This window comes from Panthera onca, chromosome B1 (genome assembly GCF_046562875.1).
Source record: "Panthera onca isolate mPanOnc1 chromosome B1, mPanOnc1 haplotype 2, whole genome shotgun sequence".
In the NCBI taxonomy this organism is placed as follows: Eukaryota; Metazoa; Chordata; class Mammalia; order Carnivora; family Felidae; genus Panthera; species Panthera onca.
Genome location: NC_138342.1, coordinates 190,873,437 through 190,890,121, shown reverse-complemented (window position 1 = coordinate 190,890,121; position 16,685 = coordinate 190,873,437). Strand labels below are relative to the sequence as shown.

General features: G+C 45.2%; 1 protein-coding gene and 1 long non-coding RNA gene across 16 annotated transcripts in view; one reads left to right on the top strand and one right to left on the bottom strand.

Annotated features, from left to right (window-relative positions):
* Positions 1–16,298, top strand: part of TENM3 (teneurin transmembrane protein 3) — a 613,263-nt gene extending 596,965 nt beyond the window's left edge. For all 14 annotated transcript variants that reach the window (XM_060652873.3, XM_060652872.3, XM_060652870.3 and 11 more), the window contains 4 exons: positions 4,550–4,846; positions 7,524–9,135; positions 11,930–12,060; positions 14,668–16,298. In XM_060652873.3, the coding sequence (XP_060508856.1) occupies positions 4,550–4,846; positions 7,524–9,135; positions 11,930–12,060; positions 14,668–15,423 (2,796 nt within the window). In that variant the 3' untranslated portion in view covers positions 15,424–16,298. The remainder of the gene's footprint in view (positions 1–4,549; positions 4,847–7,523; positions 9,136–11,929; positions 12,061–14,667) is intronic.
* On the bottom strand, positions 6,837–14,674 carry LOC144616090 (uncharacterized). 2 transcript variants are annotated; one of them, XR_014137652.1, is made up of 4 exons: positions 14,557–14,674; positions 13,754–13,856; positions 10,949–11,064; positions 6,837–7,267 (listed from the first exon to the last, which is right to left on the bottom strand). It is a non-coding gene; the product is annotated as an uncharacterized LOC144616090 (long non-coding RNA). The 2 variants fall into 2 exon arrangements; XR_013554985.2 differs by lacking the exon at positions 6,837–7,267 and having other exon boundaries at positions 10,541–11,064.
* Positions 16,299–16,685: the final 387 nt, after the last annotated feature.

The window sequence follows — 16,685 nt, the reverse complement described above, 5'->3', positions numbered from 1 at the left end:
CTGCTAATTCCATTCCTCTGTGGTTCTGAGGGGGAAATTCTGGGGAGAAAGTGATGATCTGAAAATCTGGTTTAAGGACTGGATGTGGAGTCTGCCCGAGAACATCTCCTCTCTTACCTTCCATTATTTCCTCGCAGAAACTTCCTTTCATTTCTTAAGGTATATGCCTGCATTCAACCAAGTGCCTGACACAGAGTGGGCGCTCAAATATTTATATGATGAATGAATGAGGAGAAGCCAGCCTTATAATACAGGTTATTTCTCTGCATCCAGATCTAAGAGAGAAGCTATATGAATAGTACATCCTTGCAAATGTTTGACTGCTATAAACAAACCTAACTCTAAGTAGATTACATAGATATAATAGATATAACACCAGATATTGTAGTTAAAAAAGTTTTTTTTTTATTAAGCAAGGAGTAGAAAAGGAAAATAAGAAACTAGCAACATTTAAAGCATGTTCTATGAAACATGCATTAAGGCGTAAGGGAAATACAGTAGGAAATAACAAGCAAATGAAATCGAGGGATGTGAAAAAGCATTGCAAAATCAAGATTAGACATTTCCATGGCTTGCTTTGTTTGTGGCCAAGTTAAAAATAAAAAAGACACAGGCATAAAAATTGCCTGTCTCTCTCTTATCATGTTGCTGGACACTAGAACCAGCGTTTAATCAGTTATAAAAACAAACAAACAAACAAACAAAAAACCTGCTATGGCATTCTGAAAAGAAAACCCATCTTCTAAACTTGCCCAGAATTCAGATGCTTTAAAGGAGAAGAATTAGTGAATCGTTTCAGAAGGAAATCCTCCAAATTTGAAAGGTGAAAGGGTGTTTAAAGGCACACGTAAATACAATAGCGTGCTTCGATCTTCCTCTGCGCGTCACGTTAGCGTGCTATGCTGTTTTTCACTTGGAGCCCAGGGGCGCAGCCTTCGATGGGATTGTGCAGTGCGGTTAGCACTGGCTGACGTGCAGAGACACAAGACGATCTGCAGCCAGTTGATGTTCCAGCAGCGACACAAGGGAGCCGTGATGTTGTCACCAAGTATCCTGGGTAATGAGCCAGCCCTCCCTCGCTTCCCTCCATAACATTCCAGATACGTGAACATAATCCGATTGTGCTTTGTGTCTGTAAACATAAAGACGGTGTGTAACGCCTTTACGCCTTGGTTTTCCAAGCGTTCTACGGGGAAGATGATAACTACCCCCCCTTCCCAATATCAAAGGGACGCTGTGATTCATTATAGTCGTGCTGGACATGATCTTCGAAAATGAGGAATTTTCCGTGCTTACTTGAAAGAAATGCTATAGAGCACAAAGGACTTCGTGGTGATCTCTTTTCCAAACACGACATTTGGATTCATTTTTATGTAGCTGGAGGGATGGTAATGATCTGATCTAAGGGTTTTCATCTTAGATGAACTATTCAATTTAAATTGATATTTTTTTATATTAAAACTATTAGAAGGCCACTGGGGTGTGGAACAGTGCTGGTCCTTTATGATTGTCAAAAAAAAAAAAAAGAAAAAAAAGGCTGGAAAGTTGCCATCATTTCAAAAAGGTATAGTTAAAGTAGGACCGTGTCCTAGAACGGAAATGTCCCTTGACTTCTGCCCTTTGTTTATAATACTGGAAGGAGAAAGTCTGGGAGTGTATGGAAAGAACAGAGAAGACAAAAGATCTGTTAGTATCTTTGGAAATTTTACATACTGAATAACAACGACTTGTGCCTGGAAACAGTAAGGGTGGTTAAAACCTTGGCCTGTGCTGGGAATGTTGGGGAAAACACACCCCATTCTAATTTTTCCCCCACTGCTTCAGCTAGAGGACGCAAGAAGGGCATTGCATATACAGTGGTCATCTGAACAGAAAGGAAAATGTAAACTTTTACCCAGATGTTCAGTCTCACAGTGCTTCTAGATGTTTCCGTATGGTGACATGTTCCATATGGTGGCACACACAATGGCTACTGTAATGACACCCACTCGCCCGTCACCCGGGTGCTCTGGCACTGCGTAGCCCTGTCTACAAACCAGAGAAACGAGTCAAGTGCCATAGAAGGGGTGCAGGCGGTGAAAAGGCGGGCTCCGGGCCTCTCCCTGCCCGTCTCCCTTTAGTACCCAGGCCCTCTTAGCAAGGCTGCCGTCCAGATTGCTCCCGCTCTAACCAGAGGTGACGCTGCAGAGATAAAGGGTGGTTAAGGCAGGCAATAAAGAATTGAAATACAAATTAAAATGAATACGAAGTAACATACAAACAGATGGGGCAATCCTGTGGGCAGCACAGTCCGTGGGAACTACACAGTCAGGCTCACATGGCTGTTGGCAGCCTGGAATAACCCAAGGAAGGAGAAAAGAGGGAAAATCTAAGCATTCAGCATTGTTTTTTGTTTTGTTTTGCCTTTTCCCTTTTAAATCACAATCGGAGAAATACAAGAACCAGAGGAAACCGTTCAAATTGTGCAAAACCTCTTCCTAAGGCATCAATAATTTTGTGCAAATAGCAGCTGAAGGCTGGATTCTGCCAGTTCAGTATTGAGTCAATTTGATAGCAAATCAAATCCTCCTACAGGCTTTAAAATACGTATTTGTGAATATTAGCTAGCAGCTTCTCTCCGAGGTCCGCAAAGCATTCTGCACACCCAAGCTCGTGAGGTTTCACAAAATTCACGTGAGGCAAGGACTGACATGCAGACGTGTCCACATGGGAAAGCCCAGAAAGCCTTTCGCTGGCTGGCCAGTCAGAATCCAATCAGGGTCATTGACAGAAGCCTAAAGCCTCTCATGCAAGCGCTTCACAGATGGACGAACAGCTTCAGAGAGGCGAAAGCCCAGAGTCACGCTGCCTCTAGACCCTGTCAGGTATGGAGATCAAGCCTCTAGACTCCTGGGTTCCTCTCCCCAGCTCCCCACCCCACACACACCTGACACACCTATGGCAGAGCAGGCTATTTCCCCCACCGCAGCTGGATCTGAAAGGATTGAACCGGAAAATGTCCTGATTTCCGTCCGGGGTTTTACCCTTTCTCAGTGTCCGCGAATCACCTGTCTGGGTGCTTTTGTGCCCCCAGCATCACTTCACCTGTTAAGCACGAACTTCTGAGTAGTTTATATCTTTACTTCTCTGTACCTGTCCACGGACTTTACAATAGTCCCCTTGAACCACTGACTGGAAAATTTTAAGCCTAAAGAATACTTTTTCACGGGGCTTGAGTGTCAATGATAGACTGCACAAATTAGTTTTATCCCAGATTTTACATAATATACATGTGTATTACATGTGCACATACACATATATGTTCACATATATGGAAGTGTGGATGTGGCGTGCGTGCATATGTGTGCGTAACCGATCAGTGGCAGCTGTCCGTTTTGAAAGTTCTAGCTAAGACATGTTCGTGTAAGAGTAAGCTTTTCCCATTTAATTTTTTAACAATCCAGTAGTCAATCCACGTTCTGGTAGGTACAAGCTATCACCTCCCCAAAGCTTCTATCTTGCTGTAGAAAATCCATTTTTAAAGTGGATTTTAATGTTTATTTTTGAGAGAGAGAGACAGAGAGAGACAGAGTGCAGGCAGGGGAGACACAGAGAGAGGGAGACACAGAATCCGAAGCAGGCTCTGGGCTCTGTCCTGCCAGACGTGGGGCTTGAACTCGTGGAACTGTGAGATCATGGCCTGAGCCGAAGTCGGACGCTTAACCGACTGAGCCACCCGGGGGGCCCCGTTAAAGTAGAGTTTAACCGAGGCCACATTTCCATTGCCGGAACGAATGCTGGATTGTATGTGCCTTGGATCACAGACAGTAATAGCCAAATGTAGTCAAAGATTCTGGACATCGCACAGAGCCACAGAGAGGCCCTATTACGACAACATGGTGCTAGATTTATAAACTTACCACAAGACTCAGACCGTGTAGATGCGGGAGCAGAGCATCGGAAGTCCCTGCCAGTTAACCAGATGTTATCAAAGGGAAAGGCATTCTAAAAACTTGTGACATTTCAGCACCGGGCCAAAAGCAATGATCATGTTTGTAACCTCCTGCTATTGAAACTCATTAATAATTTTCAGTAATGGGGGTTCCAGCTTCTACTTAACCTGTTCTTCAAAGGGCCGGAGTCACATTTACCACTTTTATTTAATGTAGCCATGATTATTCTACTAAGCAATTATTTTCCAGGGTCTTATGGAGGGAGGGGTCTTGAGTAATTTACAGTGATTTACCAGCTTCATATCTTCTGGGCAAACGTTAAAGCAAATACGTTTTGGTATTTTTTCTTATCGGTTGTACTTTAAGTTTACAACATTTAATTGAAAAGGTTTTGAACAAACGCCAGGCTGTCTTTCTGCTTAATGAAACCTTTTAAAAGAGCTGTTAATCTACTGCCTTGCACTTGTACCCAAGAAGTTGCTAAATTAATTTACTGACAAAAGAGAATCCATCATCATAAATGGTGTTTAAACAATAGTGGGGGACTCTGAAGAGTAATAAGGGACTAGCGTTGCAATAGCATGATGTATGTGATCGTGCTGTTTGTGTTGTAACAGGTTAATGGCAGAAACCTCCTTTCCGTTGACTTTGATCGAACAACAAAGACAGAAAAGATCTATGATGACCACCGTAAATTCCTGCTGAGGATCGCCTACGACACGTCGGGACACCCAACTCTGTGGTTGCCCAGCAGCAAGCTGATGGCCGTCAACGTCACCTACTCATCCACTGGTCAAATTGCCAGCGTCCAGCGGGGAACCACTAGCGAGAAAGTGGATTATGACGGCCAGGGGAGGATCGTGTCTCGGGTCTTCGCTGACGGCAAAACGTGGAGTTACACCTACTTAGAAAAGGTACGCCTGTGCCGTGAGAGTCAAGAGGGAAGCGATGATTAGTAGTTCTCAGCGATCACCCAGGGCTCTGTGGGGGAGAAAAACGGTGGCATGTGACTGAGCTCCATTTGTTATTCTAAGTATCAACATGTAAGTCACACTGGTACCGCAGTGATGAATTTCTGCATTAGCAAAGTAGTTTTTCCTTAGTTAAGTTCTACTACCTGAGACCCTTTTAAGTGATTTATGCCGCAAACAAACAAGCAATCACACTGTCCACCTGCCAAGTTTATACATCGACAACATCCACAAATGAGACCTTGAGCATGGAAGTCATTTGTAAATAATCTCCGTGCTAGCTCTTTCATTTAGGAAAGAGCCTTACGTTAACACAGTTGAAGCTGTCACTTTTGTGTTGTTGCTGGCAGAGCATCAACATAGCCATAAAAAGCACGTAGATCCTATTTATGCATTATTAACCAAAAGAGGCTGTTTTTTTAGAAAGCCACGTTTCAGGTGCTCTGTGGCGTCTGTCATTTCTTCTGCATTTCCAGGGCGTAAGCATCCTATCTTAAGACTTTCGTCCATTCTTCAGCTCCAGGCACAACACCAAAAATGATTTAAGGTTCTCCACGCGCCAGATGCCGAGTCGCAGTCTGAGAGGTGTGGGGCCAGTGACTGTGGTCCAGAGGGATGAAAGCGAAAGAAAAAGAACAGGGAACCGGCCACCTCCCTGCAATTCCCTTCTTAAAAAACATAATCCACCAGAGAGCACGTTCACGGAGGGTTTCATTTGCCTTTGAGACAAACCTTTGCGCTGGGAAATGGTCCCGTTTTGCGTTCCAATACCTATCACGCCCCCGAGCATGCAGCAGCCTAAGTTAGAAACTCAACGCTTCATGGTGACCGCCTCCAGCCTTATGCGCGTGGCACACAGTGACCTGTCGCGTCCGAGACTCACGTCCGTGCCATCGTTGTGCTCCCCTTACGTGGTCCTGTTCACTAGAGGTGCTCTACACCACTCCTCAGTCCAAACCTTAACCCCGCCGCATGGGAGCCATCCTGTCTGCTTCTAGACAGCGGAGAGACGCAGGCCACCCTTCCAGAGAACCAGTGTCGGGTTCAGAGGTCACCACCACATACACCTCCCAGCTTCGGAATCCTTCCAGCCAGGACCCTACTTGCCAGTCAGTCTGTTGTCTCACAGACCTGCTTATCTGCTCTCCTTCGAAGAGACTCACCCTTGAGACAATGGACCGTGCCCGTTAGATGACAAGTTTCCCTCCACGCTATTCATCACGCTCATTAGCCACTCAACCGGTGATGATCCACTCAGACCGTTCCCGTTTGCTTTGCTAGGACAGGCACACTAGGCCAAAACTTACTCAGAGCAAGACAAGTAATATTTTATTAACTCCCATCAGATGGGATTTTAAATGACCACACAGCTAGGTACTACCTACGAATTTAGCAAGAATCCAAGCCTTCCTTAGCCCAATGCAAACTGTCGGGAAGCGTCCAAGGCATCCACTTCACAGCCTGCGGACAAAGACTGCCCCTAGGTGCGCCCGCAGAGGCCACTCAGCGGAAGCCTGTCGCCCAAAGTGCTTTCAAAGATGGTGGACAGTAAAGAGAGAGGGAGCGAGCCTTGGACGAGGGATTATGTGTTTCTCTGGCAAGAGCAAAGCCTGAGTCCCCGGAGGGCTCCTAACACACACCTGCTCCTAGATCTGCGGTCATTCCATTTGGCCTCGTGGGGTGTGGAGGAGACTTCCTCAAAGGAGACAATCGCCCATGCTCTGCTTTACTGTTTACTGTTGAGCCTGAGGGTTGAGCTTCTCTCAGGCTGGCCTAATAAATGACTGCCTTTTGTCCTGGTCTGCGGACGAGCAGAGCTCCTTTTAATCTGTAGGTCTATTCACTCCCTAACTTAGCTCCCAAGTCGAATGCGGCCCAGAAACCGTTCTTACAGCACCTGGGATTCAAATCAGATTCGATTACTTACAAAAGGAAATTTCAAAATGCAGGTTTTATTGTCATTCCAGGTGACAGGTAAGCATTTGCAAACAAACAAACAAACAAAAACCATATCTGGGTCCGTGTTACGGCTCTCATCGTGCGAGTTAGCAGTGTTTGTCGACGTCGATGCTTTCTACACACGTTCTCCAGTTTGGGCTCATTTTATGTCTCTTCTTCATAAAGTAATATTTTGAATGCTTCGCTCCTCCCCCAGATGCACTGGAAATGAAAACATGATTTGAGTGGCTCTTCAATCAGATGAGGGGGAAAAGCCACCTCACTAAATAATTGCTAATTATGGAGAGGATCGCATTTCCCATATGCTGTTTTCTCCTTGAAATATTGTCTTTAAAGCAGCTTTGCGCGTGCCTGTATTATGACTTATCCAAATCCATCGACAATCTGCTGCCTGGCTGTGAGTGCCTGGAAGAAGAATGGTACAATTGTGACAAGTGGCACATTATGAATCTTGAGCCACTAATTGCAGAACCCCTCACAATTAAGCGTCCAAGCAAATCAGGCAGGGAATCGTTAACAACATGTAAGGTCAAGGATAACTCAATTAAAATGAAAATCATTTTCTCCAGCGGAATGTTTGTGTATATGTGGTCACCGAAACTCTGCTCTTGCTTCCCCTGCTCACGAAAATATTGAATAACAGTATGTTCTGTCTTTGCAGTCCATGGTTCTCCTGCTCCACAGCCAGAGGCAGTACATCTTCGAATATGACATGTGGGACCGGCTGTCTGCCATCACCATGCCGAGCGTGGCTCGCCACACCATGCAGACCATCCGGTCCATTGGCTACTACCGCAACATATACAACCCCCCAGAAAGCAACGCCTCCGTCATCACGGACTACAATGAGGAAGGGCTCCTTCTGCAAACGGCCTTCCTGGGTACGAGTCGGAGGGTCTTGTTCAAGTACAGAAGGCAGACCAGGCTCTCGGAAATTTTATATGATAGCACGAGAGTCAGCTTTACCTACGATGAAACAGCGGGCGTCCTGAAAACCGTAAACCTCCAGAGTGATGGTTTTATTTGCACCATTAGATACAGGCAGATTGGTCCCCTGATTGACAGGCAGATTTTCCGCTTCAGCGAAGATGGGATGGTAAATGCGAGATTTGACTATAGCTATGACAACAGCTTTCGAGTGACCAGCATGCAGGGTGTCATCAACGAGACGCCACTGCCCATTGATCTCTATCAGTTTGATGACATTTCTGGCAAAGTTGAGCAGTTCGGAAAATTTGGAGTTATATATTACGACATTAACCAGATCATCTCCACGGCCGTAATGACGTACACAAAGCACTTTGACGCCCACGGCCGCATCAAGGAAATTCAGTATGAGATATTCAGATCACTCATGTACTGGATTACGATTCAATATGATAACATGGGTCGGGTGACCAAAAGAGAAATTAAAATAGGGCCCTTTGCCAACACTACCAAGTATGCTTACGAGTATGATGTTGATGGGCAGCTCCAGACAGTTTATCTGAACGAAAAGATCATGTGGCGTTACAACTATGACCTGAATGGAAACCTCCATCTGCTGAACCCGAGCAGCAGTGCACGTCTGACGCCTCTTCGCTATGACCTGCGAGACAGAATCACTCGACTGGGGGACGTCCAGTACCGGCTGGATGAAGACGGGTTCCTGCGTCAACGAGGCACAGAGATCTTCGAGTACAGCTCCAAGGGGCTTCTGACTCGCGTTTACAGCAAAGGCAGCGGCTGGACAGTGATCTATCGCTACGATGGCCTGGGAAGGCGTGTATCTAGCAAAACCAGTCTGGGACAGCACCTGCAGTTTTTTTATGCGGACTTAACCTATCCCACTAGGATCACTCACGTCTACAACCATTCCAGCTCAGAAATTACTTCTCTCTATTATGATCTCCAAGGACATCTTTTTGCCATGGAAATCAGCAGTGGGGATGAATTCTACATTGCGTCAGATAACACAGGGACACCCTTGGCCGTTTTCAGTAGCAATGGGCTTATGCTAAAACAGATCCAGTACACTGCATATGGTGAAATCTATTTTGATTCCAATATTGACTTTCAGCTGGTAATTGGATTTCATGGTGGCTTATATGACCCACTCACAAAATTAATCCACTTTGGGGAAAGAGATTATGATATTTTGGCAGGACGCTGGACGACGCCTGACATAGAAATCTGGAAAAGAATTGGGAAGGACCCAGCTCCTTTTAACCTCTACATGTTTAGGAATAATAACCCTGCAAGCAAAATCCATGATGTGAAAGATTACATCACAGGTAAGCATTTTATTTTTCCTTTCCAAGTGCTGAATAACTTCAATCCTTATATGAACACACAAAACAACTGGAGTCTCTTTCTCTGCCCTTACATTTTATTCACGCAAAATCAAATGCCTAACCTTTTAAAGGTATTTATTTCTCTATGAAACCACAGAGGAGCCAGAAAGGGAAACCGAGACGTGGTTTTTTACTTCCTGTTCTGTCTACAATGCCCAAGGCCGCAATTTTCTGAAATGGTGCTGAATGAAGAGAGGTGATATGGGGGTATGGAAAACAGGGTGAACTTGGGAGCCGCCAAATTGGAGTTCCAATCCCAACCTGTCTCTGTTAAGTCGTGTGGCTTTATACACAAGTCACATATATATATATTTTTTAGTCTGTTCCCTTAACAATGAAACGGGGAGAATAATGCCTACCTTATGGTAGAAGATGTAATAAAATATATGCAGTTCTGCTTTGAACGGTGAACTACCTTACAAATGTGTCCTGTTGGTTTTCCTCATACGTGTGTGAAGCTCTGATGGAAGAATCAGTGTGGCACACAGCACAGTGTGACTCACCATCTCATCCCTCTCCACCACCATCACCTTGGGACAGTAAAGGAACAGCTTCTCCCACCACTTGCTTAGCCAGTGGGTCCCGGTTCCGTTCTCACTACTGTCTTAATGCCACCTGGTGCAGCTCTTGCACGGTGGCACCACTAACAGACACACTAGTTTTTCTGCCAGTGTGGGGATACGAAGATCTTTCCAAGTTTAGCGCATGATCCAGGTGGGGGAAAAAAAAAAAAAAAAAAAAAAAAAAAAAAAAAAAATCATCTGATCCCACTTCTGCCACCACAAAACCACCTGGATGAGAGAGACCAGGGCTATGCAAGCACCACTCTGGTTCCTGACTTCTCCACTCATCCTCCACTGCATGGATTCTGAATCCTTCTGGTTCCACCTTCCTTTCCTGAATTACACTACCATAATCCCCCTCTGTGCCGCATTTATGTTTCCTGGAAGCAGCTTCTTTCCTGTTTCCTCTTTTTGTTTTTGGTTTGGTGTGAGGCTTTCTGTTTTGTTTTGGCTTGTCTTAGATGCTCCTCCAGGCTGGCTCTTTTCTTGCTCAATATTGGAGTCATACTGAGACGCCTGTTTTCTCAGTTCTTGGTACAGCTCTCAAAATGCTGCCCTCTGTTCATTTCACATCTGCCTCCTGCTTCCCCAGACTGCCGAAAGCTTGTCATAGCTCTCCTCCGTGTGAACCAGCTGAAGCTCCCTTCGTTCAGAATCCTGATTCAGCAACACCCTCATGGTATTCTCCTTCGGGTGTCTCATTACACATCTGCATCCGAGTCCCATGATGCTGGCAATATTTTTCAGTACTTAACACCCTGTGATTTCTTTCTTTCTTTCTTTTTTTTTTTTTTTACTGTTACACAGACATCATTCATAGTAGGAGAAACTTTGCCCCTGACACTACCATTCAGGAGAATTTTCTCCAAAACATAAGACCTCTTATAATCTTATATACACTCACTCTCTCACTCTTGCTCTCTCTCTCTCTCTCTCTCTCTCACACACACACACACACAGTATCACTTTCTATTCTACATGATGAACTTGGGATTTCTCTCTACCACCACCACCATCACCACCACCACCAACAACACCCCTCCTTTTAAAAGAGGGAGAAAACCACTGGTTTTATAGCTGTATGATGTTTGGACACAGGATCTGCCAGCCTGGTGATGAGGTGAGAGTTTGTGCCCCAGAGAAGGAAATAGGAAGCAGGTGGTTCTCCATCATCCTGGCAAGCAGTTTACCACTGGTTATTTAAGAGGTGTTGACAGGGTCTGGCTGAAATGCTGGAAAGCCCACAGCTCCTGAATTCATCCTCTCCTAGCAACGTGGACTACAGGGAATGCCGTAGCAGCATTTTCTGAAAAACATCAAAAGAGAGATGGAACAGCATAAAATATATTAGGTGAAATGCAATTTCAAATTTTCCAGCAATGTGCTTAATATATAAAATAATCTACACCCAACTGTACTCATAAAGCTGCAAGCCTGCTGAGTAGTTCTGTAATATTATAACCTCCAGAATAGAATAAAAGCCTGATTCTGAGCTTAATGGCTTTTGGAGTCACATGGCAGTATTTTAAAATACCATTTTAAAGGTTTCCAGGTTCTCTCCCCAAAAAGTTCGCCTCCACCTGTGCACAGTGAGCCTTTGAAGTCATAGCTGATGGTGATCAGAACTTCTGTGCCCCTGGCCAGTCCTGCCAGCCTTCAGCATTCATCTTTGATTAAGAAGCAACTGTTGATTTTAATTCTCTCAATTTAGGGGTTTTATTAATAGAAAATGGGTTGTGGAAGCCACATATCCTTGGGCAGTCGCTTTTGAAAACTCACACACAACTTCTATTTAAGACCAGTCTTTGCTAACTACAGAATCCCTTTGTTTTCCTCAACTGGGTCTCCTTCGTGCTGCTGTGCGTTGTTGTTACCCTTCGTTACCACTTATTCCTCGCACAGGATGCAACTTCTAACTCATGACAGTTTATCTAGTCTCATTGATTACCTCTTAGACTGGGTTTTCTGTAGCCCTTGGCATCATTTCATCACTGAGGCTATTGTCTTCGTGTCTGAAAATAGAGAGTGGGTGTCGAATTGTAGAATGAAGGCAAACATCTTGTTTGTGAACTTGGGTGTTTTGTTTTTGTTTTTTAGTTTCAGGTAAGGATTGAAATTTCTGAAAGCACAAAATAACTCTAACACTTTCCTTTCGGACGTTCTTCCCCTAGATGTTAACAGCTGGCTGGTGACTTTTGGCTTCCATTTGCACAATGCTATTCCTGGATTCCCCGTGCCCAAATTTGATTTAACGGAGCCTTCTTACGAACTTGTGAAGAGTCAGCAGTGGGAGGATGTGCCGGTAAGAAACAAAAAGCAAAACTATGAAAAGGTGATAGATGGCTTATCTGCGCTTACTTCGCCCTTTAATCAGACTACCCTTGTGAAAACTGCACCGAAGACACTTTTTGATTTTTTTTTTTTTTACTCTTTTAGGGAAGAAAAACATCACTTCCCTCCACATTTCTGTTCAGCAAACTAGGGGCCTGTTAAACAGGCTTAAATCTGTTCTTAGTGATGCTAATAAAAACATAAAAAGACATTATCCGAAGGTAATAAAATGAGGGAGATCATTTTTGAGTGCAAGGTTTCTACAGAGAACCCCATGAAAGCACATTTATAGCGCTTGGGACCTTAAGGCAAAGATACAATAAACAGGAGGGCAGGGGATTCATATTACAAATTAGCAGGCCCACAAACAACGCCACGAAGTTCAGCTTTTTTCAAATATGAACAGTGTGTCATGGGGAAAGATTGAAAATAAAAATACAATGTCCTCTGGTAAAGCTCCATCTGCAACTAGGTGTTTATAGAATTTTCCTGAAAATAACATTTCAGGAGGCCTATAATTGTTCCGAGAACTAAAAGAAAAGAAAAAGAATGCAAAATTGCAAAGTCAAAGCTGCCATTTCAGAAATTGGCACTTTTAATTCCCACCATTCAGAGATCAGAAAGGAATGTACAAGAAAACACTAGAGTTTCTAGCTTAAAGCAAGAATAATTAAAGATCAAGAAATTGGGTTACCCCATAATGATAAGGAGAAGAGAGTGCAGAGTTTCTTAGAAAGATTAATTCCCCTCCCCGCCTTGAGCAATTTCCTATGATTTCAGTGAATACAAAGAGAAAAGGCAATCCTGGCTAGAACACACACATACATACACACACACACACACACACACACACACACACACACAAATATATTCAAACCCAATACCTCTGTTTTCTGGTACATGTTTCATACTTAACATAAAACAGTTCCTTCTTCGGGGCGCCTGAGCGGCTCAGTTGCTTAATCATCCGACTCTTGATTTCAGCTCAGGTCACGACCCCATGGTTCCTAAGATCAAGCCCCTTGTGGGGCTCTTTCCCTCTTTCTCTGCCTCTCCCCCACTAGTGCTCTCTCGGTCTCTCAAAATAAACTTTAAAAAAAAATTTTAAATAAAAATGAAACAATTTCTTCTTCAAGATGTCACCTTTACATTTTAAGAAGCAAAACGCATCGCGTTTCCAAGGTCTGGCCACCATTTTAACATTTCTAAGTACAAATATGTCTACACCAATAAAGTGTCATGGAGAGAAGACACCGTGAAGTTTCCTAGTGCATTTGAACAGGCATGTCCTAATTGTGTACGACTTTCCAACATGTCTAAAAACACTTAAGTCTTACTGTACAAATGGACTTGCCAACTTTGTTTCCTAGGCAGTCTTCTACATATGGTGCAAGTTCTCTGTCGAGAGAAGCGCACCATAAGGACAGCTCAGGGAATCCCCGCCAAAGACACTGAGGCTGCCCCAAGTGCCCAAAAACAAATGTTTCTTTCACTGCTGCAGATGAAACAGATGTTTCCATTTGGGAAACACTGGCCAGACAAGCATCTGGTCGTAGCAGAAATGGCCGAGTTAAGATGCCCCCAATTTAAAGCAGTTGCCAGTGTAGATGGTCCACCGTGCCTAAGTCTATCAAAAATGTTTTCCTAAAGTAATAAATACTCGCCTCCAGCTGTCCCATTGTGCGCTCGTCCCCGTACACCTCTGCAATTATGCTGGCGGAGATTCAGTTGAAAACTGTGTGCACCAGGAGGGAGTACAGAGTTTACCTAAATTAAAGCACACGCATTTCAAAGCCTGTGAAGTAGGACGCAGTCATCCCGCAGCGAGCACCACAGCCTTTCCAACCCTTGCCTGTGTTGGCTGCTTTTTCCTCAGGCTCCCAGGCAGAAAGCTGCTGTGATGGAGACCCTGATAAGCTCGGTTCCCCAAATGGGATGGGCGTGGGAAAGGGACATCTAGAAATCGAAGGGAAAAGCTAAAACCAGATTTTGCCCACGTTTGCCCGGATTTTGAAACTACACACCTCTTAATACGTGATGGAGTCACCTCTTTTTACGTTTCAAAACACATTTGGATTGGGGCGCCCGGGTGGCTCAGTCGGTTGAGCCTCCCGGCTTCGGCTCAGGTCATGATCTCACGGTTGGTGAGTTCGAGCCCCGCGTCGGGCCCTGCGCTGACAGCTCAGAGCCTGGAGCCTGTTTCAGATTCTGTCTCCCTCTCGCTCTGCCCTGACCCTGCTTGTGCTCTCTCTCTCTGTCTCTAAAATAAATAAACATTAAAAAAAAAAATTAAAAAACAAAATACATTTGGATCAACTTGACGGGAGGGGACCCTGAGCGAATTCCTCTGCCCAGAGTTTTTTGAGCTTTTTCCTCTCCAAAGAACCCGACTGGGGTTTTAATAAATGCCTGGGAGCTCTCCACAGAAGTACCCCCCCCCCCACACACACACACACACATACAACACCTCTTTTTGTCGTCGTCGTCGTCAGGACTGGGACCCTGGCCCCCCAGGCGGCCAAGAGCTACAGCTGTTCTCTAAACCGAAACCCCCTCCCCGTTCTGTTTCGCTTTTCAGCCCATTTTCGGAGTTCAGCAACAAGTGGCGAGGCAGGCCAAGGCCTTCCTGTCCCTGGGGAAGATGGCAGAGGTCCAGGTGAGCAGGCGCAAGGGCGGCGGCGCGCCCTCGTGGCTGTGGTTCGCCACGGTCAAGTCGCTGATCGGCAAGGGCGTCATGCTGGCCGTCAGCCAGGGCCGCGTGCAGACCAACGTGCTCAACATCGCCAACGAGGACTGCATCAAGGTGGCGGCCGTGCTCAACAACGCCTTCTACCTGGAGAACCTGCACTTCACCATCGAGGGCAAGGACACGCACTACTTCATCAAGACCACCACGCCCGAGAGCGACCTGGGCACGCTGCGGCTGACGAGCGGCCGCAAGGCCCTGGAGAACGGCATCAACGTGACCGTGTCGCAGTCCACGACCGTGGTCAACGGCAGGACTCGCAGGTTCGCCGACGTGGAGATGCAGTTCGGCGCGCTGGCGCTGCACGTGCGCTACGGCATGACCCTGGACGAGGAGAAGGCGCGCATCCTGGAGCAGGCGCGGCAGCGCGCGCTCGCCCGGGCCTGGGCGCGCGAGCAGCAGCGCGTGCGCGACGGCGAGGAGGGCGCGCGCCTCTGGACGGAGGGCGAGAAGCGGCAGCTGCTGAGCGCCGGCAAGGTGCAGGGCTACGACGGGTACTACGTACTCTCGGTGGAGCAGTACCCCGAGCTGGCCGACAGCGCCAACAACATCCAGTTCCTCCGACAAAGCGAGATCGGCAAGAGGTAACCCCCCGGGCCCGGCTGCCGGGGACGGACGGCGGCCACCCCCGCGCTGGGAGGCGGACCCAGCAGCGGGTGTCGCTGCGTTTCTCTCGAGCCTACACCGCACCTCTGCTCGGATTTTTCTGTAGCACAATCCGAATCGGACTCTCCGACACAGAAGAGCCTTCCAGGAGAATGATACTGCTATTAAAAAAAAAAAAAAAAAAAAAAAAATCCCCCCCCCCCCCCCGAAAAAACAAAAACAAAAAAACTTTTTTCTGAATGACCTTAAAGGTGATCGGCTTTAAAGAATATGTTTACATATGCATATCGCTGCACTCAGTTGGACTGAAAGTATTAAAAGGAAAAATAAATAAATAAGTGAAAGAAAGGAAAAAAAAAATGGCCTAAACATTTTGGGCTAGGCCGTCTGTTCCTTCGAGCCACTGTATTTAAGGTAAAAATGCATACGGTGTGTCCAGATATTACCGAATTGTCGACCTTTGCTTACAAGAAGTAGTCTCTCTGCATAGGATGTGATCTATATCTCTGTTAATTTTAAAATGTGGGGCAAAATTACTGTTTATAGACAACCCAACTGCTTTCCCTGTGCTGCTTTGTAAAAGGACTTTGGCACAAGTGACTTCTGCGACGGCGGGGATTTCATAACGGATTTTACAATGCTAACGTGGTTTGCCTTGGGGAAAAAAACTGGCAAATAGAATCCATGTCACTGATAAGCAAAGGAAACCCTGATTTTTTTGTAAATTATGTGAGACAAGTTGTTTATGGATTTTTATATGAATTACAATTTACTGTACATCAAATATTAGTCTCAGAGGAGTTAATTTATGTAAAGTGTTTAAAAAGTTTATACTTAAAAATAAAACGATAAAAACATGTGAACTGTGTGATTTTTTTAAAAGGATTGCACCTTTTGTTATCTGTTATAGCTGTACAGTATAAATTATTATATTGTAGAGATATAACGACTTATGCCTATAATGTCCAGAAGTGTTAATATTTTTGTATTAGGTTGAAAAAAAAATGTGCAACTTTCTATCACTAGATGGATAGGACAGTGCAATCCTAAGTGGGTGGCTAATCAGAGAACTCCTTTCTCTTTCTTCTCTTTTTCATCAGGCCAGTGTCCTCAACCTTTATCAACTAAGAGGCACCGTAGAAAACTAAGGCTGGTGGAATGTAGCGGAAGATACAGAAAAAAAACAAAAACTGGGCGGGAGAGGTCCTTTCTCGTCCCTAAAAGTCGAGGGGAGTTGATATAAT